Here is a 27,026-nt window from a genome sequence, read left to right on the forward strand (position 1 = left end):
ACAGGCATGTGCCACCATGCCTTACTAATTAAAAAGAAATATAGCCGGGCATAGTGGCCCACGCCTATAATCCCAGCACTTTGGGAGGCCGAGGCGGGTGGATCACGAGGTCAGGAGTTCGAGACCAGCCTGGCCAAGATGGTGAGACCCCATCTCTGCTAAAAATACAAAAAAATTAGCCAGGCACGTGCGTGTAATCCCAGCTACTCAGGAGGCTGAAGCAGGAGAATCACTTGAACCTGGGAGGTGGAGGTTGCAGTGAGCCGAGATTGCACCACTGCACTCTAGCCTGGGCAACAGAGCAAGAGCAAGAGCAAGATATATATATATATATATATATTTTATATATATATTTATATATAGATATATTTATATACATATTTATATATAGATATATTTATATATTTTATATATATATATATATTTTTTTTTTTGAGACAAAGTTTTGCTCTCTCAACCAGACTAGAGTGTAGAGGCCTGATCTCAGCTAACTGCAACCTCTGCCTCCCAGGCTCAAGTGATCCTCCTGCCTCAGCCCCCTGAGTAGCTGGGACTATGGGCACATGCCACCACGCCTGGCTCACTTTTATTTTTTTTTATAGAGATGAGGTTTCACCATGTTGCCCTGGCTGGTCTTGAACTCCTGAGCTCAAGCCATCTGCTCCAGCCTCCCACAGTGCTAGAACAATATAGGTTTGAGCAACTGCACCTGGCCTTAGCTAATTTTTTAAAAAATTTGTTTCTAGGGATGAAGTCTCACTATGTTGCCCAAGCTGGTCTCAAACTACTAGGTTCAAGCATTCTTTCTGCCTCAACCTCCCAGAGTGCTGGGATTACAGGTGGGAGCCACTGCACCTGGCCAAGTTTGGTGGATTTCTGGAGTGGTAACATTTTTGTGTGTTTTCATGATGGTAGTTATCATTCTTTCACTTCCAGGGCTAGGACTCACTTAAGCATTTTTTTTTAGCACTGAATTTAATACTAAAAAAAGATGATTTATCTCAGCTTTTGCTTGTCTTGGAAAGACTCTTTTTCCTTCATTTATGAAGGATAACTGCTGAGTATAGTAGCCTTGGCTGACAGGTTTATTTATTTATTTTTTTTCTTTTTTTCTCCCAGCACTTCTAATATATCTTCCCATTCTCTACTGGCTTATAAGTTTTCTGCTTAGAATCCACTGTTAGTCTGATGGGGGTCACTTTATAAGTGACTACACACTTTTCTCTTGCTATTTTTGTCTTTGGCTTTTGATGGTTTGACCAAAATGTGCTGTGGAGAAGACCCTTTTTTATTGTTTCTGTTTGGGGATCTGTAAGCTTCCTGTATCTGGATATCTAAATCTCTTGCTAGACTTGGAATGTTTTTATCTTATTATTTCATTAAATATATTTTCTAACCCTTTGATTTTCTTTTCACCTTCTGGGACTCTGAAAATTTGAATATTTGATTGCTTTATAATGTCTCATGTCACATAGGCTTTGCATTTTTTTATTCTTCTTTTGCAATTTTTGACTATGTTATTTCAAAAGATCTGTCTTCAAGTACTGAGATTCTTTTTTTTCTGCTTAATCTAGTCTATTGTTGATGCTTTCAAATGTATTTTGTATTTCATTCAATGAATTCCTCACTTCTAATATTTCTGTTTGTTTCTTTTTATAATTTCTATCTCTTTGGTAAATTTCTCATTCATATTCTGATATATTTGTGTTGTTTTTCAGTATTTGGTTGTATTTCACTGAGCTTCATTAATCAACATTTTGAATTCTTTTTCTAGGATTTTGTATATTTCTTTTTGATTGGGATCTGTTGCTGGAGACTTAATTCTATTCCTTTTAAGATGTCATATTTCTTAGTTTTTTCATGGTTTCTATGTCCTTACATTACTATGTACACATCTGATGTAACAGTTGCTTCTTGAAGTTTTTTGAATTTACTTTCACGGGGGCGGACTTTTTCTGAAAATGTATCTGTAGTGCTGATTGGGTAGGGCATTTTGACTTTGATTCTGTGTGCATGTAGTAGTATAGTCTCTGTATAATGTCTTTGTCTGCAAACAGCATAAGTTGTGTCTGTGATTTCCTCAATAACTTAGGGTACAGTTGTTAATGGAGGCTCTGCTGAACTTTTGCTGGTGCCTAGGAGGTGGGCCAATCGTCGAGTCCAGTGGTAGCAGTGTTGGACTGAGTCTGTGTGTGTCTGGGCCTCAGGGCAGCAAACACCAGCACTTGTGCCAGCAGGTCCCGGCAGGTTAATTCTGGGGCTACAGGTAGCTTGCTTGGATACCAGTAATGTTGGCAGTGGGCTGTACAGTTGTTGGAGTCCTGGGCCCTGGGAAGCAGGCATGATAGGGGTGATAGCAGTAACAGTAGTGGGATGACCCTCTGAGTTCTAAGTGGTGTGCACTGGTGTTGGCCATGGCTATGGTGGGCCGAGAAAGCTTGACCTCTGCCTCCTTGATGGCACATGAAACACTGGCTATGGTGGGCAGGGGCTGAGTTATCCCCAGACCCCTGGAAGATTGCTCAGGTGGGGATGGCAGTGGCTGCTCTGTGGCTGTGCTCCTGGGGGTGGCGGGATTGCTTTCAGTAGCAGCAGCCACATGCAGACGGGTGGAAAACATGCCCTTCCCTTGTGCTTCAGCCGCAGTGATGGCAGCCCACAACAAAGGCACCTGCAGGCCGTGAAGTCTGTCTGGGCGTGTGAAAATGGGTGATCTTCCTCTGCTGGAGGAAGGGGGGTTGCTGCCAGGTGGCCCATGCTGCAGCCCTGGTGGTAGCAGTTTGCTGTGGCAGTGGCTGCATATAGGGGATGTTGGTGGGGTTCCAGGAATGTGGAGATGCACGTGCTGTTGATCCCTAGGGCAGGGTGCAGTCTTTTTGGGACTAGGCTGTCAAAATGGTGTCATTATGCATGCTGTAGCTGCATAGGACTCAGGAGGGTATGTTGGACCAATTGTGGGCTTCGTCCTGAGCACTGCCCTGGCACGGTTTCCAGGCATCTCCTTATGTTTGTTTCAGGGCCTGCAAGGGTCATGGGGCTCTTCCATAGCTAGGATTACAGGAGTGAGTCCACAATGGAAATGTGGCTCGTGGGGGATCTCTCACTTACCCTGAACTGGGGAGTCTCTCCACGCTCCCAACCGGTCCCAACCAAGCAGGTTCAATTTCCTGGTTTTGACAATGATTATTGTACTGTATGTCGTTATGTAAGATGTTAGCACTGGGGGAGTCTGGGTGAGCAATACGGAAATAACCTGTACTATTTTTGTAACTTTTCTCTGAGTCTAAAAGGAGTCCAGATAAAAAGTTAAAACTTTTTATTTTTTTCAGGCAGAAAAAAAATTAAAAACAAATAAAAACCTTCATATACAGTCATATACATGCATAAACACAGGAACCATAGAAGATGTGACACCAAAAGATTGGCCAGATGATTGAAGCTTAAATAGCACCTCCTTCATAGTGTAGAGGGAATTGGGGGATGTAGGCAATTGTGAGGGTAGTAAATGATTTTCAGGGGGAATGAATGAGCCCAAAGAATAGATAATGTCCTGGAACAAAGCTTCTCCGAGTTCCAGGGGGAGGTGACAGGAAGGTGAGGGGCAGAACTTCACTATGAACAATGGTGGTTTTAATTTGCAGATAAACTTGCCCAGGTAATTTCCAGGGACTGCCCTCGGCATAATAGATGAAAAGCCTGCATGGTGTGGTGACTATTAGTGTTTTCTCTTTTAACGTTTTTGCAACTGTGTTTCAATATGCTTGGTGTTTTGCTTTGTATTTTTATTCCATGCACTTTAAAACATTACTCTGGCCAGGGGTCAGTGGCTTACTAATACCAATGCTTTTGGAGGCAAGGTGGGAGGACTGCTTGAGCCCAGGAGTTCAAGACCAGCCTGAGCAACATAGTGAGACACCATCACTACAGAAAATTGGCCTGTGATTTCAAGTGGTTAATCTTTCCTGGTTATCTGATGTGATTCCTAGGGAGGGAGTTTTAAGACAGTGCCACTTCTTTTGGTGAGAAGTTTCCTCAGTCAGATAAGGAAATTCCAGAGTCCCTCCCTTTGCTTTCAGGGGAGAAACTAGAGAAGATTTAGAAGGTCCTTGGTTCTGAGACAGCTTCTAAGACTTTTCAGTTTCTTTAATTAAAAAGTGCCCAGCATGCAAAAGCACCATACTTTGGGGTATTGTTATCTGTGCCCCAACACCATCCACATAAAAAGATCAAAGTAACTACCTTGCTTGCTGATTTCCATATTCCAGTGAGTTTCTGTGCTCTTTGTTTGGCATTCTCGAAACAAAGGGCCTTTTAGATCTGTTGTTTCAGTACAAGTTGATGACACACATAATCAAACTTGCCACCTATTTCCCAAATGTATACCTCATTATGTCTTCAGTGAGACCCTCATTCTGAGCCCTGAAATTAGGTGCTCAAAAAAAATTTTGCTTTATTGCATCAATTCCTTTTCCAGTCTTCTAATGGAGCTCCCTCCTCTGTATGGTGAGCCCATTAATGTGAGCATCAAGGCAATGAGAGGAGACATCTTCCTATTTGCATTCAAGTCAAGTCTGAGAGAAGCATGAGCAGAAGCCATCTCTAGGACTCATGTGAACATTTAGTCAACAAAGAGGTAGATTTTGCTAAGTGTTTGGGACACTGCATGGTCCCTGTCCTTGTTAGCAGTAGTGACTTCTGCCTTAACTGAATTTCTGGCTACCTGTTAGAGACTTCCCCCTAAATCCTTCAATAGCCTTTTCCATAGGAAGACATCTTGCTGCAATATCCCTGGTAAGGAGGTATAAAGGATGCTTTAAATATAAGGAAATTCATTTACATACAAGTGTTTCATTGTAATTTCTTTGATTTAGATGTTAATTTTTTTTCCTAAGCTAATGTTTGAATTGGTATTAACATTAAAAATAAAAAGTTGCATTAATATGCAACTTTTAAACATACTCTTTATAGTCATTGACCATTTGCAAACCAAATGCATTTTTTATACTTAAAAAAAAGAAATCTTCTGGCCAGGCATGGTGGCTCATGTCTGTAGTCCCAGCACTTTGGGAGGCCGAGGCAGGCAGATCACGAGGTCAGGAGTTTGAGACCAACCTGACCAACGTGGTGAAACCCCGTCACTACTAAAAATACAGAGGTAAGCCGGGCGTGGTGGTGCATGCCTGTAATCCCAGCTACTTAGGAGGCTGAAGCAGAGGAATTGCTTGAACCTGGGAGTTGGAGGTTGCAGTGAGCCATCGTGCCACTGCATTCCAGCCTGGGTGACAAAGCGAGACTCTGTCTCAAAAAACAAAACAAAACAAAAACAAACAAAAAACTTCCAATTATAAAAGTTATATATGTATATCATTATAGAAAAAATAGAAACTATAGAAAATAAATTTTTGGGAATGCTATTGATTTTATTTCTGCCCCATCAGTCTTAATACATGCATACTCCTTTTTAAAATAAATAAGGAGTCTTAAATACAGTTGTATATTTTTGTCCTGCTTCTATATTGGGCCATGCCATCTCTTATTTAAAGTTTTTCAGCTGTTTTTTCCAATTCTTGTTATAATAAATAATGCTTACATTAGCTGGTCTTAATTTTTTGTTGTTGTTGCCCCATTGATCCCGATAACAGTTTAGTGAAGCCTACGAACTCTCCTTGGAATAAATTTTTATTTATTTACCTATTTGAGACTGGGTCTTGCTCTGTCACCCAGGCTGGAGTGTAGTGGCATAATCACAGCTCACTGCCACCTTGATCTCCTGGGTTCAAGTGCTCATCACACCTCATCCTCCCAAATGACTGGGACTACAGGTGTGCACCACTGTGCCCAGCTAATATTTTATTTATTTATTTATTTATTTATTTATTTATTTATTGAGATGGAGTCTTGCTCTGTTGCCCAGGCTGGAGTGCAGTGGGGTGATCTCAGCTCACTGCCACCTCCACCTCCTGGGTTCAAGTGATTCTCCTGCCTCAGCCTCTCAAGTAGCTGGGATTACAGGTGCACACCACCATGCCCAGCTAGTTTTTGAATTTTTAGTGGAGAGGGGGTTTCACCATGTTGGCCAGGATGGTCTCCAACTCCTGACCTCAAGCAATCCATCCACCTCGGCCTCCCAAGGTGTTGGGATTACAGGCATGAGCCACCGCGCCTGGCCAATTCTTTGTAGTGGTGGTGTCTCACTGTTGCTCGGGCTGGTCTTGAACTCCTAGGCTCAAGCAGTCCTCCTACCTTGACCTTGATTAGTAAGCCACTTCCCCTGCGCCCCCCACCCCACCCTGCCCTGCCAGAATAATATTTTAAAGTGCATGGAGTAAAAATACAAAGCAAACCAAGCATATTGAAGCACAGTTGCAGAAGTGTTAAAATTTTGAGATATAGTAATGGATGTGCTTCTTTCTTATTTCATGAAAAAAAGACCTGGCAGCAGCTCTGTTAATTACCATCATTTCAAAGTAGGGGTGAGTGTAGTTAATATTCTGATATGTCTGCAACAACTTTAATGTAATATTAAACTGTGATTTCTATTGGTGTCAAAGTCACATGTACAACTAATATTGTTTGTTGTCTGCATTTATAATTGATGAAAACACTAAATTTCAGTTAGAAGTTAGTAAAAATAAAGATGCATTTTTTTCAGTCAAGTTTATAGACCCCCTAATTTCTGTTCCTAGCCACAGCCTTGTAATTTAAGTTTTTTCCACATATCTAATTATTTCCATAAGGTGGAGCCCTGTAAATGAAATGTGAGCCTTGATTTTTATTGCCAAATTGCTCTTAAGAAAGCTTAGACCAGAAAGATCCACTGGTGTGTTTAAGACTTGTAGTTTAACATTCTCTTAACTACTATGAATATTTACAGTTTATATTTTTGAACATTTATTAAAGACCAACAAAAGACATTTTGTTTCTTTGATCACTAGTGAGTTTCAATTTTTAAAAATATAACTATTGGCCGTTTGTCATAGACTGATAGCAACCAATAAAAAATCTCTCATGATTCTGCTAATCTTCATCCTCTCTTTATTTAAAAATAATTTTTTTATGTACAGAAAAGTTGGAATGTATGTCCTTTTGTTTTAAATAGGGTTTTCTTTGTATTTTTTTCTTTAATCATTTAGATGCAATTTATTAATATCAACATAACTTCATACTAAAGTTTGCCTTTTACTGAAAAATTAGAGGCCTATTAGGTGCTACTTTAGATACTGTTTTAAACCTCCAAATTCCATGTAATCTTGGCAAATACATCACCCCACTTTTTAAGTGTTACCTGTGGGAAGAAGAAATGGAATGTCAGAGTACTATGCACTTTGTAAATGTGAGCAATTACTCTTAGGCAATAGTAATTATAAGCTTAGTGCCATGCTTTGGGACAGAATTCTGGCATGTGGCCAGTCCTGTTTAAATGTCCCCATCCATTACTCTGACCTGCTTTTGATTATGGTGCGAAGTCCTAGGCTGTTTAGTTCTCATGGAACCTCCACCCTTAAAATTAGGATGAGCCCTTTGAGGACCAGAAACTGAGAATCTGAGTGGTGCACTTCCCAGGAGAGCCATTCTTTAAACAGTTGGCCTCTTATTATGTCCACTTTGGCAGACCTGTGTTTCCTTTTAACAAGATAATAAATTTCTTTATTTTTAACATTGAATTCTCCAATCCTTTAGCTCTGTCCTCTCTTTCTTAGTCATTAGTCAGATTAAGATGTAAGAAGTTGGACAAAAACAAAACCTGAAAAATTTGAACAGTGAGTGGTTTTCCTAGTTGTTATTTTAATTTAATTTAATTTAATTTAATTTAATGTTATGTTATGTTATGTTCTAGGATACATGTGCAGAACGTGCAGGTTTGTTACATAGGTATACATGTGCCATGGTGGTTTGCTGCATCTATCAACCTGTCATCTAGGTTTTAAGCCCCATATGCATTAGATATTTGTCCTAATCCTCCCCTTGACCCCCACCCGCTGACAGGCCCCAGTGCGTGATATTCCCCTCCCTGTGTCCATGTTCTCATTGTTCACCTCCCACTTATGAGTAAGAACATGCGATGTTTGGTTTTCTGTTACTGTGTTAGTTTGCTGAGAATGATGGCTTCCAGCTTCATCCATGTCCCTGCAAAGGACATGACTCACTCTTTTTTATGACTACATACTATTCCATGGTTTATATGTGCCACATTTTCTTTATCCAGTCTATCAGTGATGGGCATTTGGGTTGGTTCCAAGTCTTTGCTATTGTAAATACTGCTGCAATAAACATATGTGTGCATGTGTATGTCTAATGAAAATATTAAACTGATGAAAACATTGAGGGTGAAATTTTATGTTGTTAACTGTACTGATGGTGGCACACATGTAACCAACCAAGTAGACTATTTAAAAAAACAGTAGTTTAAATGTTAAAAATGGTGAAATAATTTTAATTTAAGCTATTGAAGTTGTCACTGTTCCATTCTTTGACCTGCTGATATATGATGAAGCCCAAGTCTGTCTGCTTATTACTTGTATATTTAGCATCCCCATTATACATTGACTTATGGTGTTTTTTTCTTGGGAAAAATGGAAAAGATTTTATTTTTCTTTCTGTATGATCAATTAGGGTAATTCTAAGATTTGGATGTGAACATTTTTGTGACTTTAACATATCTTGCCGTGTTGCTTTCAAAAGCAGTTGATACCAATCCACAGTGCCACCAGCAATATATGAATATATTACATCTCTACCAAGGGCTGGTTTTTATTTCAGAAACATTGTTTTTTATATTGGGTTAGGCATGAGATAGTAGCTAAGTTTTGTTTGCTTTGTGTTTCTTTGATTCATGTTTATGATGTCTATTTTTTCTATTAAACAATTTAAATTAACTATTGTAAACAGATGTTTCAAGCAATAAATTATAACTTTACAGATTACTTGTAAAACTATATTTTTACTGTTCATAATTACATTCAGTTCAGATTATGCTATAGATGTCCTCAGGGAAGTATGCAACTGAAATATTAATACATAGCCTGCAGATACCATGATAACCAGTGCAAGTGACAAAAAGTTGATAGTTAAAGCCCTGTAACTCTTGTAATTGTAGTTTCCTTTCCCCTTCACAAGTAAAACACCAAGCTTAACTTTCTTTGCCTTGTACACACATGCTTATATATCTTATAATCAGGTGATTGGACTGTACCTGATCTAATTACTTTGAGCTTTGAACTATTCGCTGTTTCCCCTCACTAAGAATGTGAAATTTTTATTATAATCATTATTGTGAAAGTATCAACCAAAAATAAAACTATTTACCTGGAATATTTTAATGATGACATAATTATTTATTGTTACTCTTCGTACCATCCTGGTTAAAACTCAAGAACCAGAACTAATAAGAAAACTTCACACTAAACATTTAAATGTGAGGAATGGAGTAGGTGGAAGGAAGTCAACCGTATATGGATACAATGTTAATCTCTCCCCCTTTCAACAAAACCTTAGCTAAACAGCACATCAAGAAATAAAGCATTATGTCTCATCTGACTAGATAAATAGTTTATTCCTTTAGGAACCAAGTTTTATTTAATGATTTTTTTATTCATAATAAAATTTTAGAAACTTATGGGAACATAATATTGTGTGTAATGGCTAAGTAAATGAGCTTTGAAATCAGCAGTTAATATGTTTAAATCTGGTACTGCTATATACTACTTCTGACTAAGTGACTTATCTTCTTTAAATCAGAGTTGCCACATGTATAAAAAAGAAGGAAGTACCTTTTTTCTTTTGGTTGATATGATTATTAGAGTACTTGGCAAAATGCTTTGCTTTGCTGCATTATATCATTCTAATATGGTGATTGCTGTATTGGTTTTTGGCATCCCGGTATGCTGGCTCTAAAATATTCTAATTTCTGGTGGTTTAATACCTGTATTTCAGTTCATCCATCAGAAGCTTTATCCACTCTACTTGAGTTTCCAATTCCTCTTCCCTTCCCCTGACTTTTCTCATCCTGAATTTGCTCATCGAAGTCTTCCTTGCCTTTCTTTGACGCACTTCATCTGTAACTCCCCCGTCCTTACTCCCCTTCCCTGCTAAACTTTTCACTTCAGAAGAAAGAGAAAGACAATTGTGGATTTGGCTAGAAGAACACTTTGTAATTATGGATATCTTCACTAGCAAACAATGGAAGTCGATGGCTGATAGGAAAACAAATTTAAAGTGCTACATCACAGAGCAAGTGTAGACACACTGCCCAGGGACTAGGGGCCTGAAGGAAGGAGGAGACTGCAGTCCAGTATCTTCTAGCTTAGAACTCAAAATTGTAGGCATGTGTGGTGGCTCATGTCTGTTATCCTAGCACTTTGGGAGGCTGAGGTGGGAAGATCACCTGAGGTCAGGAGTTTGAGACCAGCCTGGCCAATGTGGTGAAACCTCTACTAAAAAAAATACAAAAATTAGCTAGGTGTGGTGGCACGTGCCTGTAGTCCCAGCTACTCAGGAGGCTGAGGCAGGAGAATTGCTTGAACAATTGAACTCCTTTTAACCCAGGAGGCGGAGGTTGCAGTGGGCCAAGATCATGCCACGGCACTCCAGTCTGGGCCACAGAGCAAGACTCTGTCTCCAAAAAAAAAAAAAAAAAAACCTGAAAATTGTGATGCATGGTGATTTGCTGAATGAAATGCTCCTGTACCAGAGGGTTAAATTTAAATAGTACATTAGGATTTTGAATAGAATAAACTTATGTTCATATGGAAAGAGTTTTTTCTATACTTCTGTAATCCTTAAGAGAAAAAAAAGACAGTGGACCAAAACAGAGCTTTTATTGTAAAAATAATTTTTTTTCAAGTTCAAAGACTTTTTGAAAAAGTAGAGTCTGGTGATGATAGTGGTGAATTTAGCATGGGAAATTGGACCGGAGTCTCCATCCATACCAATGGAACTGATACTGATGAAGACTGGCTGGAAAAGCTATTTGGGAAATAATAGCGAGAGCTCTTTTTTAATGAAAAAACTTGACACAAGTTCAAAAATATCTTCCTAGCGTTATCTAACCAGAGATGAGTTTGTTTAAAGCTAGAGTATGAAGAAAGTGTTGGAATTTAGTTTATAATTATCCCATCACCATTCCCCAAATTCAGAAATATACTTCATTAGCAGCTGGGAAAAGTTACAAAAAAATGTAGTCAGGTTTTGATAATGACACACAAAAAGTTTGAATTATCATTAATTTTACAGTTTTTATTATTAACAAAGTAACCTTATTAACACAATTTGTATTTTGTCTACCAGTAATACTAAAATGATTATGTTTAATATTTTTAGTTTATAAATTTATATTTTATTTACATTTTTATAATGTTTCTATTTTTGTTCTTGAGATATATTAAATATTTGGTTTTAATAATTTGTGTTGTTATGAATTCATAACACTTTAAAATACAGTTATTGGTATCAATATCCAAAGTAAACACTTTCATTTTCTTCCAGTATTCAGTCCCTCTTTTCAAAGATGTCTATGTCATACTTCGGATGAGACCTAAAAATTAGAGGACTTAGCCAAATAAAGAGGGGTTATGGAAAGAATGTTCTCAGCAGATTTTTTTCAGATGATAAAAGACTGTGAGTTTGAGCACCTGAAAGAGAAGTTTAGTATCATTGGTTTTCAAAATTTAAGAGGGTGAAAGGTGTGAGCTGAGGCTGGAGTGATTGACAGTGACAGGTTATGAGAACCTTTGGGAAACCATGAAAAGGGTACAAGAACCTAAGTGTTTTAAGTTTCGTAGTAGTTGGTCAGATTTGCATTTTAGAAGGATCATCTGGCAGGGTGAATTAAGTTGGATAAAAACAAACCGGTTAGAAGACTACTACAAACACTCAGGCAAGTGATGATAGGATAAATCAGTGGCAGTCGGATGAGAAAAGATGGATTTGAGAGATGTCCAGAAGCTGGAATTCACAGAGCATGGCAGTGGGCCTGGCATGAGCAACTGGGTGAATGTGGTAGCAGTTGCTGAAATAGGGACTGGACGGGGAGCTATATAGGTTTCTGTGGGAAGGTGATAGGTTCACTTTTGCAGATGCGCATGGGACAAACGGTTCCATTAGGTAAATATAAAGAGCTCAGGCTTTGGCCCGGCACAGTGGCTCAGGCCTGTAATCCCAGCACTTTGGGAGGCCAAGGCGGGCAGATCACTTGAGGTCAGGAGTTCGAGACCAGCCTGACCAACCATCTCTACAAAAAAATATAAAAAATTAGCCGGGCATGATGGTGCACACCTGTAATCCCAGCTACTCCGAAGGCTGAGTCAAGAGAATCGCTTGAACCCAGGAGGCAGAGGTTGCAGTGAGCCAAGATCACACCACTGCACTCCAGTGTAGGTGACAGAGTGAGACTCTGTCTCAAAACAAACACATAAACAACAACAAAACCAAAAAAAGGTCTCAGGCTTAGAGATGTCTGGAGAGGACATGTAGACCTCTGAGAGTCGTCAATATTGAGGTGGCAGTTGAAGTCCTGAAAGCAGGTGGATTATTCAGATGGGAAGAGGGAGGAAAACTGAGCTAGAACAGCCAGAGTGGTAGAAGGAAAATCAGAAGAGGGTGATGTCATAGGAACAAGGAAGTAAGAGTGTTTCTAGAAGACATGAAGTGATCATCTATGCTAGATGTTATGGAGAGTTTGAGCCAGGGAAGGACCAAAAGTACCATTTGTTTTAACTTTGAGAAAGTCATTGGTGACCCATGCAGTGGAAGTCAGATGATAATTCTGAAGTGAGGAATTGGACAGCTATTTCAAGAAGTTTCCAATGGAAGAAAGGAAAGAGGAGATAATTCTTTAGTTCTGACAGGTCGTAAGGAGTTGAGAATAAATGTGAGTTTAAGGTAATTAAAGGATGATGGGAATTAGCAAGTCTAGAGGGAGAAGTTGAAGATAAAAAAAGAGGGTCATCAAGGTACCTGAGTCCCTAGGAAAGAGGAATGGGCAAATGGGTGGGGGTAGGGCTTTGGATCATACAGAAAAAAAAGCTAGAGTCTGGATGCTGGTGAATTTGTGTGGATGGTGATTAGGTTTGCATCTGAAATGGCTTCTTTATTTCCTTTGTGTTGTAGACACATTGTCATTTGCCAAGATTGAGGAGAAGGTAGATGAGGAGTGGTTACCAGAGAATAGAGCATGTTTGCCACATCTGCCCTGGAGAAACGGAGAGGTTGCTGACCAGGGAAAGCTTGAGGATGAGGATGAATTGAGGTTATTGGTGATGAATTTATAGTGGCCCTATATCTGGGAATTTCTCCAGCAGCAGAGAACTGCCATGCCACCTGCCCATTGTGAGATATGTGGGGTGTACTTGAGGAGTTCCTAGAAGTTGATTTTTATTAGAGTCCATGAAGTACGAGGACCAGGTAATGAGTGTGACTCACACTCTGATGCATCTACTGTTGATCTGTGCTGCAGCGGTACAATATCCTCTGAGGGTATCAAAGCATGTTAAGCTCTTTGCTCCTTCAGTAAATGGCCCCAGACTGCTGTCTTGTTTCTCTTTAAGTTCTTGTCCGCTTTTTTATACTATTTCTGTCTCCTCCCTTTCTGTTTTCTTCCTTGTTGTCAGTTGTTCTATCACATTGCTGTCTGCATGCAAGTCTGTATCAGCCCTACACCCTGGACTTTGTCAACACCTGGAATTATCACACCTCTGAAATAAAGCTGTGAGCTTGAAGACCAGACAACCAAGCTTATTAGAATTGTGTGCAAAGTAAGAGTAAATAATCTGAGTGTGATTCTCATGTGCTGTGCTTTGAGGATATGCATAAGTGTCTGTACATGAATTTTGTGACATTTAGTGGGTTATTTCTTATATATGAGATGTTTGTTGCTTGTATTCCCATTGTGTTTTTCTTCTTTTGAATTTCCATGGCTTTTGATAATAGTCTTAGAGAGCCCTCAACATTTATGATTGTAGCTTTTGTAATTGTGCTTTAGTACCTGCAAAGTATTTTCATATGCATTACTTAAATTTTAAACTACATGATTCGATATTTATGCTATTTTTTCTTATTATTCTCATGGATTTTCAAATACTTATATTTTGTATGGAAATAACATGTATTTTCAAATGTGTATGCATTTTGTGTGATAATGAGATATTATGTCACAATCCAGTCATTTAGCCGTGTCAGATATAAATGAAATACAATAATGTATAAATGAAATACAGTAATGTAAAGTAAGCATTTTGGAGGTTTGAAAAACAAATTATCTGTTCTAGTTTTTCATATATTTTCATGTTTTGTGGACTTCCTCATCTGTGAACATCTCATGTATGTATCAACAGTTTAAATTTTTAAAAGATGTATATGCACAGTAAATATCACTTTTCAACATTTTCTATAAATTAACTTAATTTTGATCCCTATCTTTCTTTTTGCAAGAGAAAGGTAAATTCAGCGCCAGTCCTTTGGAGGCTTGTGCTAAGGTTTGGGGCCTTAGGCAAAAGGCCAGAACATTGAAGAGAGGCCCTAGGCTCATCGGTCACCTGGACACACAAGTTACATTAGCCCTGCACTGTGGGATACCGTGCTATGGCCCAGAGCCCTGGGTCCTGCCTCCCTGGGGCACTGTGAAGCTCTTTCCTCTGAGCTCCTACTCCACCATACACAGGCCACCTGGGAGCAGAGTGCTGCCCAGAGACTCGCAGCACACATCTCTCTCTCCAATCCAGGGACATCTTTTTTAATCTGGTGGAATCCCCCTTTCTTCAAACTCTGTTCTCAATATGTTTAGAATGTTTTTGAAAAACAGAAACTGAAAAGCCCTGGCACAAGCCTTCTCTTAGGCAAGGAAGCGTGCACAAATGTAGCCTATTTAAATGGTGGGAGATAGGGAGAAAATACAAATTTATTTTGAGAAATAGTAGAGTAGTAATCTGTAGAGTAGTAAAAAACTCAACAGGCCACCCGTGTTCAGTGTTATCTTCTCTGGAACTAAACCTGTGTAGCCAAGTCTTTGTTTTTATAACTAACTGAAGAATATTAATATTTGTTAAATGTTTACATTTTATTGATAAAATTTCTGAGTGACAACCTTAAATACTGAGCAGAATGTAACATTTTCAAAGTGTTAGGTAGATTTTCTAACTTTGTTTTGTCTTATTTTACCTAAGAACACTGGAACTATTTTGGGGCTGATGAGAATCTTGGTCCAGTGGCTGTGAGCATTCGAAGGGAAAAACCAGATGAAATGAAAGAAAATGGATCTCCGTACAACTACCGAATAATTTTTAGAACTAGTGAGGTAAGTCGCAAATGAGAGAGGTTTGAGGTTTAACTGAAATGGGGAAGAAAGCAAATAGTAGCAGTAGCAAAGCAATTAAATTTAATAGCACATGGTTACAGCTGTCTTTGGAGTAAGCAAAGTCCCCTTTCATTTATTCTGGTGGAGATCGAGGTGGACAAGATGGTTAGATCTGGACCTCTTCTTTTCATCGGACTCTGAATAGATGCAGTCTATGAATGAGGAGTTTTGATTCAGAGAAAGATATGTCCATTAAGTGTGGCCCAAGGAAATTGGAGCCCTCAGATCCCCACTGGGATATTGTGTATCCTGCTTAGGGCTACCGGAAAGCACCAAGCCAACTTGAGGAGCCAGGGTATTAGATATAAGAGAAGGCCACCGAAGACTTAATTCACTCTTCCAAGCTCTTGCTGAGCTCATGTCTTCGCCCAAGAAGAGGAGGGAAAGAGATTCTTGACTTCTTCCACTATCTTTGGGACCCATTGTCTGAGACCTAGAAGGTACATTCTTTGAACCAGGGGCTATCTAATTGTAAGTGAAACAGGCTGTTAGAGCTCTTTAGGAATCTAAATATACACAATGTATGAGTTTTTTATTTTAAAATGAAGTTTGGGCTAAAAAAAAAGACATGGAAAAATAAAAAGAACCCACACAGCATTTTTTTAAAAAACACCTATGAACAAGTTTGGGACTATGAGGTTCTCCTTTTTCTTTGTAAACTTGTATAATTGGGCCACTTATCGATTTATTGCCTCTCAGTTGCTAATTCACTTTAGGATTTTTGTTATGCATTAATACTTAATACCCTTGAGTCATCTAGAAAATAATGGTTTTGAAACTAGTTTAAATAGGGCATTTGGCTTCATTTCCCCCATTGAATGCAAAGCAAGTTTCCGGGGTTGGCATCACTTAGTAATAGTTCCTAAGCCTGGACTCCGGGGAAATTAAATATAGGACTTTTAAAGACAAGACTTAAATATCTAATGTGTTGTCTACACTGGCCAGAGAGAAATGAACCAACATACTCTCATGTGCTTTTTCTCCATGGCAAAGCTAATCATTAAGTGGTGTAAATTCTTTTGTTGAGCACAAAGGCACGAAGAACATCATGTTCGTGTTTCGGACTTGTATGCAGGTAGTTGCCCCTCTCTAGCTTCCCAGATCCTACCAGTTTAGTTTGTTTGTTTGTTTGTTTGTTTTTGAGACAGAGTTTCACTCGTTACCCAGGCTAGAGTGCAATGGCGCGATCTTGGCTCACCGCAACCTTTGTCTCCCGGGTTCAAGCGATTCTCCTGCCTCAGCCTCCCGAGTAGCTGGGATTACAGGCATGCGCCACCATGCCCAGCTAATTTTGTATTTTTAGTAGAGACAAGGTTTCTCCATGTTGGTCTGGCTGGTCTCGAACTCCCGACCTCAGGTGATCCACCCGCCTCGGCCTCCCAAAGTGCTGGGATTACAGGCGTGAGCCACCACACCTGGTCGTTCCTACCAGTTTTTAGTGATACTCTGTTATCTTACTTCCAAGTATTTTTGTCTTTTGCATTCTCTTCTTTTTCCCTTCCCAAGGCCACTCTGATTTAAATACCCATCATATTCTTCCTTTTCTGTGTTGTTTTTTTGTCCACCTGAATTCATTTCCTTATCACTTGTTCATCCTATCCTTCATGCCAGAGGTTAAAGTTTCCTATGATTCTTTCTCAGTCAGATCCTGTCACTGGTTTCCATGAGCTTCCCTTCTCAGCAGATCCTGTCACTGGTTTCCACGAGCTTCCCTTCTCAGCATGTCTTGCAGGCTCTCCACATCTGATCCCAGCCCCTGTCTCCTACCTATCTGTCCTAAATTCTGCTCTGGTCTGTGAACCACACCAACTCTTACCTTTCCCACCTCTTTTCTTTCTGCTTTACTCCCTTGACCTGAAATGTTCTACTTGAATTCTGTGGTCATAAGATTCTCTTCTTCTCCAGCTAAGCCATTTGAATAAGTTGTGTCCCTTGGGTCTGTTTCCTTAGGCTTTGACTGAAAGGTTCAAGTCAAGTGTTCAAAAAAACCATTACCACTTGTTTTTTACGTTCAAATTAATGTTCACTTTATGACAACTCTATTACTGTATTTTCTCAGGCCAGAAACCATTAAAGCCACACTTTATTCCCATCTTCTCCCTCCTGCCCCTGAGATCTGGTCTGTCAGCAACACTTGTTCATTTTGTCTTCACAATATGCCCAGAGCTCAACTACTTCTCCCACCCTCACTACCCAGTCCTGGTCCTGGTCTTGCTCTGAGAACTGTTCTCCCTGCTTCTATGCTGAAGCCCTGCCTCCTTTTGACCCAACAGGGTTCCTTTGAAATGTCATTCCAGATCTTGTCATTCCTCAGTTCGAAATCCTTGAAAGCTTCCTCATCTCCCTCTGAGAAACAGCCACTGTCTTTGCTAGCCTAGGAGACCATGCTCTTCTGTTTCCCGGTTATCTCTCTGCGCCTCATCCCTGATAACTCCTCCTGGCTCAGTCTTTTCCCGCCACACTGGCCTCCTTCCTACCTGGGCCACCTCAGGACACCTCTGCCTCAGGGCTCAGATGCCCGTCATTCCTCCCCACTGCTGTGTTCTCCATCAGGCTGCCTCATCTCCATTTGGCCTTTACTCAGAAACCACAGAGGCCTTCCTTGACCGCTGAATCTAAAATTTCTATTCCCCTCCCATTTCATATCCAATTCAGTGCTTTATTTTTCATTAATACTTAACACTGTCTTCTCTGTTATACTTAGTCATTTTGCTTGCTTTTAATCTCTCCCACTAGAATGCAGGCCCCAGGAAGGTGGGGGCTTCTGTCCGAGTTGTTCAGTACAACGTGCCCGATTCCTCAAATGGTGCCTTGCCTCCCTGTTTCTCACTTCCCTCCTTGCCTGTCTCCTTTCTTCCCTTTCTCCATGTCTTTCCTCCTTTTCCTCTCTTCCTTTCTTCCTTCCTCCCTCTAATATTTATGTAATTAATTGCCACTAGGTTTTGTATAATTTTTTTCTCTCTAATAATAAATAATCCATAAATTTGATTTAATGGTAATATTGTATTAAGACTTTTGATAGAAATGTTTCCAGATATTGGTTCCTGTCTGTAGCTCCTGCACTTTGAGAGATAGTTCCTTCACTTTTTTCACTGAAGCCCATTTACCTATTACAAATGAAATAAGATTTAATTTGTATTAGGGACTTCTCATGTTACTAATTTCTCATGCAGATAAGAAAAAAGAAAACACGACAGTGACACTCTAGTGGCTTCAGTAAGCGGCAGCAAGATAACAGAAATACAAACAAATCTCTTTCATTTTAGTATAAATAAACATTGCAAAACATAAAAGAAGATATATACCTTTGTAGGCATGGCAGTTTGTTTATGAGCAAAATTTTATGGCATGTGAGTGTTTTTAAGCATAGGAACACGAGGACTTATGAGGACTCCATTCTTATTTCTGGAAGTCATTAAGAAAAATATCAGTAATACTAGTGATTCGGATGTAAAAAATGAGCCATTCTTTTTCTCATCTGCTTTGGCTTTCATGAGTTAGCTGCTTTCTGTGGCTCAGGATGCAATGGCTTGAATTTGGTCTTGGCTTCTAAGTTGAGAACACCCCTAGCCTTTGTGGCTCCCTATTTCAAGCTATGTATTATCTCATGAAGAAAATAGTCAAATAACTGAGTTAACCATTTTCCATGATTTAAAAACAAAATAAAAACTATTTGTGTCAAATTATACATTAATAGGAAAATGATTTTTACTTGTTATTTGAAAAGAAATTGTTTATAATGAAAGAAAAAAGATACTCATTCTAACTACATTCTCTGCCTCCAGTTGCTTCCTCTCACAGTTCATCTTATTTGCAGCTTAATTTCTGAGTATACATCATCCCCCTACGAACACGTCCTGTGCTGACCTGTAGGAGCCCAGTGAGGCGTGTACCACTCAGTCAGCTTCAGGGTCTTCTGTGCACCCCCAGCTCGCAGCTGCCTCATCCATTTCTCCCTGTACTCTCCTTGTGTCCATCTACAATAATCACTCCTTCCCACTTACTCCCTTTTTTCCCAATCTCCATACCTTTGCTCATGTTGTCTCTTGACATTTTCTTTTTGTAGAAATTGTTCCTCTATTTCATGGCCATTTCCTAAAACCCCCCCTTTCAGTGGGACCTTTCTTTATGCCCTGAGCCACTGTGGTCCATTCTCTGCCTTTGGACTGTCTGAGGTCCTGACCTTGTTATGCGTTGTTGGGTATACTTGTCCTTCTGAGATTGCAGTGTGTCTTTCTGACCTCTCACCCTCATATTTGACAATCCTCAACTTGCACTCCTAGCTTTTGTAGCTCCTGTTGCTAAATGGAAATGTATTCAGTTTGATGGGTTTTCTCTTCTTTCCCCATGCAGCAGTTAAATTAGGTTAACAAAACTTTGCCTTGTAGACATTTTTGGAAATTAAGACTACTTTAGGCTTCATGTCTGGTTAACTTTTCTCTGAAAACAACATCATTACGTAGGAAAATGTCTTTGCTTAAGGTATTAATGGAGGGTATTTTAAGAAGGGAAGGTATTTTAAGAAATAAGAGAAAATCTAAAGTAATTTCAGCTGCTATTGCCTGTGCCGCTGTACTGATGGTGATAATTGTCCGGTGGCAGCAGCATTTGGTAATATGAATAGTTTATGCTTGTCAGCCATGCCTTATGAAGCTTAAAACTTTATCTCCCCCTTTTTATAATTCAAAGAAGTATAACATCCAAATTCTAAGTATTTATTCTTCAGACATTGCTCTGGGATTCTGCCTTCTTAATTTCCTAATTAGTATGCATAGTGACACGGTGTAGCCCTATATAGACCTTCATCTTTACTGATCTCTTTAAGGAAATGTTATTTTTGGTCTTTAAATAAATATCCTCAGAAGTCTTGATTATGTGCTCCTTTGGACCCACCCTGGTCTTGAAAGCATTGGTTTCATTTTTCATATTACAGTATCCTACATCACTTTTCTCATTCTTTCTCCCTCACTGGCTTTACCCATCAAAAATCATTCCCTAGCTCTATGAGGAGCCCCACAGTTCAGGCCTGCAGTGCATGTACATGTGTTCAGGCATCTCACATCCCAGAAGCCTCACCACAGCACCTGTCTCTCTTGCAGCTCATGACACTGAGAGGTTCGGTCCTGGAGGACGCCATTCCGTCGACAGCCAAGCACTCGACAGCCAGAGGCCTGCCTCTCAAAGAAGTGCTGGAGCACGTGGTTCCTGAGCTCAATGTCCAGTGCCTGCGGTTGGCCTTCAACACACCCAAGGTCACAGAGCAGCTCATGAAACTGGATGAACAAGGGGTGAGTTTGCCTTTCTGAGGAGAGCATTCTTGCTCAGGTTTATTGCTAGGCTTCCGGAATACAGACCTTAATGTTTCTTGTTTTGATGGAGATAATTGATACTTTTTATTGTGAAAGACACTCTCTTTGCAATTACTCATTTTGTTTTTTCTTAACTCTGAACTCTGAACATTTCTCATCTGATGAAATTCTGCATGTCAGAATTTATAAATAAGGCACTTTAAACTACGTTAAATTCTTTTGATAATCTTCCATATGTATGGTAAGTTTTTCGAGTGTCCGAGAATAAATAATAATAGCAGTAATCATAATAATGTTGTGTTAATGACAATACAGTAATAACAGTAATTAATAATAATGAGCATATTTGCAAGCCCCTTTTCTAAGTGCCTTAAATATGTTATCTCATTTAATCTCCCTACACTGTGAGAAAGGTACTATTATTATTCACATTTTAGAGAGAAGGATTCTGGGGCACAGAGAGATTAAGTAATAAATCCAATTTCACACAGTTAGTAAGTTTTGGAACCAGGGTGCAAACATAGTCTGCCTCAAAGTCTGTGCCACTTCACCGCGCTGTTCTTAAAAGCTTAGAGTTTCAAAGTCTATTAGTACCACCAAAGATATATTCTAGCCAAGATTTTTAAATATAAAAATGTAAAATTTCACATTCTGCTTAGAGTAATTTGAGCATATGGGCTAATTTTATAGATAATATATTTATATACTCTTACTTTAATTCTTTCTTTTAGCATTTTAGCCACATTGCATCCTAGTAGTGGGTGGTAGTAGTTTTAACATTACATTTAAAAATTACTCCAAAAATAAAATTGGTTCAGGTAGTTTATTTATTTATTTTCCCCATTATGTTCATTTTTCACAGAAGGGTCCAGCTATTGAATGTCATTTTGTGAACAGATTTGGATAGGATTTCCTTAATCAAAAATTCAAATTTTATTAAAATGAATGGGAGTCCAAAAAATCAGTTTTAAGGTATATTTATTGTTTTAATTCAGCCACTGAGAATATATAATGAAGCAATAGTTAGATGTCTCTTTTCTCTCTTCTCTTTTTTTTTTTTTTTTTTTCTGGAGACAGTTTCACTCTGTCACCCAGGCGGAGTGCAGTGGCGCAATCTCAGCTCACTGCAACCTCTGCCTCCCAGGTTCAAGCGATTCTGTTGCCTCAGCCTCTCGAGTAGCTGGGATTACAGGCATGTGCCACTGCGCCTGGCCAGGTGTCTCTTTTCTAATCTTTGCCTTTTTCTATCCATTTCACTTTTCATAATGCACAGCTAATATCTATTTGACACATACATCTGAAGAATGCTGTGAGTATCCATGTTCATAATGTGAAAATTTGTTGCCCTTTGAATTCTTCAAAAGACTACTGACGTATAAACGTAACTATTTTGGAGGCTGTTTTCCAGTAGTATTCTGAACATTTATTCTAACAAAGGCGTAGAAAAATGATGTTTGGGTCCAACTTTATTGATTCGGTCATTTCTACTACTGTGTTTATCAAGGAGAATAAAAACATTTAGACATTGATAATATAGTCATATACTTAACATTTGAAATTTCTATTAAAACATTATTTTATGTAAAGGAGATAGTTATTGCCATTTTCTTTTGTTTTAACTATATTAAATAAAAATGGATACTCTAGTTGTAGACATTATGGGGATTTCTGACACATTTTATGTCCTCTGTTAGTGATGCCAAGTGCTGGATCACAGACGGTGCTGATCTGTGATAAATATTTTATAGTCCTATCCACATGGGAAAGATAAGAACACTATAAAGAGTTGAACTCAAAGTTTATTTAATTCACAAAACTGGCCATTATTTTGAAATTATGGCCTTCCTATTCTTGGAAGCATTAAAATGTCCCTTCCTTCATAAATTATTAATTATAATATACGATAGTTGTTTTCTTTAATATCTTTACTAGGCAAAATTAAAATTTGGCAATCAGTCAGTCTCTTCAATTTTACTTTGAAAGTAAGTGCCTTAAATATGTCATCCCGTTCAACAGGAGTATTACTATTAGACAGTAGTTTTTTACTAGACAGTGGAATCTAGAGGTTCAAAGCATGCTATTCTATATGAACAGCTCCATGTCTGGACTAAAGAGCACCGGGGGTTAGCCTCTGTCTTTTTTTTATCTCCATACATACAGCATTCAAAGCCTGGATTGTACTGAGATAAAGCAGACGACATGCATACTTAGGCTTTTAGTCTTGGGAGTAATTTTTTTGGTAGGAAATCTCATTAATGCCTTGGAATTATTTTGAGAAACTGATTATTTTGGTGCCTTTACAAATACAGATTTTAAAAAGGAAATGCTTATAAGTGCAGTGGATTATGCATATGAATCATTGCAAAGCATTTTTAGTTTCCATCTGTGTCGTCATATTTTAAAATTTCCAGCTTTGTGTGTTGTTATATTTAAAGAGATTCATAGTGTGATACAAGGAAACTGGACTCATCAGAAGGAGCTTTAAATCTCTTTTTATATTTGGTTTAAATGATTCTTTTAATATATTTTATGTTTTTATTAACTGTCTTACATAACCATGCTTTGTAAAAGAAGACACAATTTATTTCCTATATTGTGGCATTTTGCCTTTCAAATCTTTGGTGCTTTAATTCCTCATTTTACCACTATCAAAAGCTAAAGTGAACAGAAAAATTAAAATTTTATCTATTAAATATAAAAGAAAGCACTGCACAAAAATCTAATAATTTTTTTATTTAACTTGACAGTGATATATATGTGGGAGCTGAAGTATGCATTTCAATTCCTGAAGAAACTTATTTTAGAAAACGAACTAATTTTTTTAGCTTATCCAAGCTTTTACATTCTCCATCCTGATGCCTTTCTGGGACTTTCACTACTTTTTTTTTTTTTTTTTTTTTTTTTTGAGACAGGGTCTCTGTTACCCAGGCTGGAGTGCAGTGGCGCGATCTCGGCTCACTGCAGCCTCTGCCTCCCGGGCTCAAGCAGTTCTTCCACCTCAGCTGGGATTACTGGGATGCACCACCACTCCTGGCTAATTTTTGCATATTTAGTAGAAATGGGGTTTCATCACATTGGCCAGGGTGGTCTCGAACTCCTGACATCAGGTGATCCACCCTCCTCGGCCTCCCAAAGTGCTGGAATTACAGATGTGAGCCACCGCGCCCGCCTTTCACTACTTAGTGATGCCCATGTCAGTTGTTAAAATGGCAATGAGAAGACAAAACTAACCTCCTAATATTTTCACACCAATAAGAATTTATAACACTTGATGCTTTAGAAAATTTGTGTTCTTACTGTCAGGCACCTTGATCTTCACTTACAGTACAGTTGGGGGCATCTCATGATAAAAACAAATGAAATAAATACATATTTCATTTTACTATGTTCTACTCACTTTACTGGCATAATCTGATTTAATCCTCACAGCAACCCTGTGCAATAGATTCCAACTATTGGCCTATTTTACAGTCAAGGGGATTAAGGCATACAGAAATTCCCAGAGCTGTTTTTCTTACCTGTCATCCCTTAATAGTCCTGAGCACTGGATATAAATTTGCATAATACAGCTCTTCAATTTTAAGATTTCCAAGATCCCATTTACATATCTCGAATTACTTTCTTTTTAATTTTTTTTTAAATCTGTTATCTTTATTTTTTTAATTTCTAACTAGGAATTCAGTGTAGAATATTGGAATATTCTGATGCTTAAAACTATGCTGTAGCCTGGGTGATGTGATTCACACCTATAATCCCAGCACTTTGGGAAGCTGAGGCAGGAGGATTGCTTGAGCCCAGGAGTTCGAGACCAGCCTGGGCAACATAATGAGACCCCCGTCTCTAAAAAAATAAATAATTTAAAAAACTATACTGTGAAGTATTAGGAATTTTATTATTTAATCAAGTCAGCTTTTAAATAATGTAGAAAATTCAGATACTTTTAAATTTGCCATGTCAGAGCCATTTTTCTTCAACAGTCATTTAAAAATACCTATATTTCATCTACTCTGTGCAAGGGGAATGAAAGATGATTATGTCAAGCCCTGGTTTAAGGCATTCCCACATGTAAAGCACTTAGTACAGTGCTGAGCATGTGATAAAACGTTGAAGAAATAGGAGCTGTTGATAATAAGATAATAACTTGTTAGTAGCCCTTTACATACATTATCTCATTTAATCTTTATACATATCCTATGAGAGAGCTTCTGTTGTAGTTGATACATTATGCTCACTTTCACAAGTAAGCAGGACTGTTTCAAATCCAATAAATGCTTTTTAAGTATGACTCTGCAGGTTGTTAAATACTGTAGAGAACAAAATAGGCTAGTAAGACATAGTCCTTATCCATGAAGGAGACAGGGTCATAAATTACTGTAATGGATATCAGGGTTAATATAATAAATCTAGTAAGAGAATTGCAAACAAAGAGCATGGAGGTACAAGCCAGTAGGGACAAGTCATAATGGTTAACTGGATCAGAATGAGATGGGCCTTGGAGGGGAAGAAGATTTCATCAGGCCAGGGAATAAGCAGTTGGGTGGTCCATACTCAGAACAATAAGAACGAGACTCGGAAGGACAGAAGCACACAGTGCATTCATGAGGCAGCAAGGAATCCCGCTGAGCAGGAGTGTGAGGCACATGTAAGGGAGTAATAAAAGTAGATGATTTTTTTTTTGAGACGGAGTCTCACTGTGTCGCCCAGGCTGGAATGCAGTGGTGCGATCTCGGCTCACTGCAAGCTCCACCTCCCAGGTTCACGCCATTCTCCTGCCTCAGCCTCCCAAGTAGCTGGGACTACAGGCACCCGCCACCACGCCCAGCTAATTTTTTGTATTTTTAGTAGAGACGGGGTTCCACCGTGTTAGCCAGGATAATCTCGATCTCCTGACCTCGTGGTCCGCCTGCCTCAGCCTCCCAAAGTGCTGGGATTACAGGCATGAGCCACTGCTCTTGGCCAAAAGTAGATGATTTTTATTGACAGTGACTAGGCCAGGCACTGTGTGAAACAGTTTCCATGAATTATTTTAATTAATCCTCAGAATGCTTTGATACTATTATTGTTCCTGTTTTATAGCTAAGAGCACTGAGACACAAAGACCAGTCACAATTAGAGTCTGTGCAGGCTGGTCTTGAATCCAGGCACTCAGACTCTAGAGCCTGCATTCTCAACCAGTACATCAGCCACCCTGTCCTCTTTTCCCTCCCCATGAATGGAAGAAGAAACTGGAATTATATTGCTGCAGACTTCAGTGCCCAGTATTCAGTGTAATATGTTAAACCCAAATAAAATTGGAATGGGTCTGGTTTATAAATATTTAAGGTACAGTTGCTAGTTTGCAGTAGAGAAAATTGGTAGTTCTGTTTTCATTAGGAAATGTCAGGTTTCATGTACATGGTAGTGACTTCGCCTAAATGAATCTTCACTGTTTTTCTAGATTATAAAAAATGCAGTGAAATGAAAATATTTATTGGGTTTCAAATTTTAAGAAGTTATCCTTCAGGTTATTGAAGTCAGAGTAAGGGAGAAAGTGATCATATTTAACTTAACTCTGCAATAAATATCTCAAGAATGGATATAAGGAAATGAGCAATGTTTATGTGGTAATGAATAGCACTGACCCTTTGATTAAGGACATGAATGAAATTCTCTGCTGACTTCGCCTATTCATTGCCTTGCTGCGTTATTTTATTGTGAGGATAAATGAGTTTGACTAGCCATTTTCTCTTTGATTCAGGCAGCTAGTTTTGAAAAATGATCCATAGGGGAAATATTTTTTCCAAAACTGATTTTCTCTAAATGAAGCTTTGGCAGAACAATTGCCATTCCTAGAATTTTAATCGTCTCTTAGATTATGATATTAGCTAATGCATGTTTAGAGTTCAGATGGCTACCAAATTGATTGCAGACAACTGGTGGATCCGTATGTACATTTTCAGGAAGGAGATATCCACCATGGCCATCTAGTCAGGGGAAGAAATCAGTGGCATCTGTAGCTTTGTCTTGTGTGTTCACAAGTAGTGATCACCCTGTGCTGGCCTATCGCTGTTCTTTTGCCTGGCTGAGGCTGGATTGGATGACAGGATAGAGTCCCTTCCAATGAGAAGATTTTGTGATTAATGGGACTGATAGCATTAGCATTTGGAAGACATGCGGCTATGGTAGGACTGCAGTTTGCAGTGAGAGAACACAGCAAGACTAAGATCACACGTGAGGACTTGGATCACGATTCAGAAGGATGCAGGAACTGGTGGCAAACATTTGTCTTCTGGATTTTGAATTGTGGATTGTGTTTTAAATTCAGCTTTAAAATAAAAGTTAAACCAATTTCTTTCCTATAGGATTTATCTAAACTAGGCAATAGTTTC

General features: G+C 38.9%; 1 protein-coding gene across 25 annotated transcripts in view; it reads left to right on the top strand.

Moving 5' to 3' along the window:
- SIPA1L1 (signal induced proliferation associated 1 like 1) overlaps window positions 1-27,026 on the top strand; it is a 419,211-nt gene that overhangs the window by 281,801 nt on the left and 110,384 nt on the right. For all 25 annotated transcript variants that reach the window (XM_063596279.1, XM_063596274.1, XM_063596282.1 and 22 more), the window contains 2 exons: window positions 15,159-15,289; window positions 20,449-20,637. In XM_063596279.1, coding sequence (XP_063452349.1) covers window positions 15,159-15,289; window positions 20,449-20,637 — 320 coding nt within the window. The remainder of the gene's footprint in view (window positions 1-15,158; window positions 15,290-20,448; window positions 20,638-27,026) is intronic.

Source organism: Pan paniscus, chromosome 15 (assembly GCF_029289425.2).
Source record: "Pan paniscus chromosome 15, NHGRI_mPanPan1-v2.0_pri, whole genome shotgun sequence".
NCBI classification, from domain to species: Eukaryota; Metazoa; Chordata; class Mammalia; order Primates; family Hominidae; genus Pan; species Pan paniscus.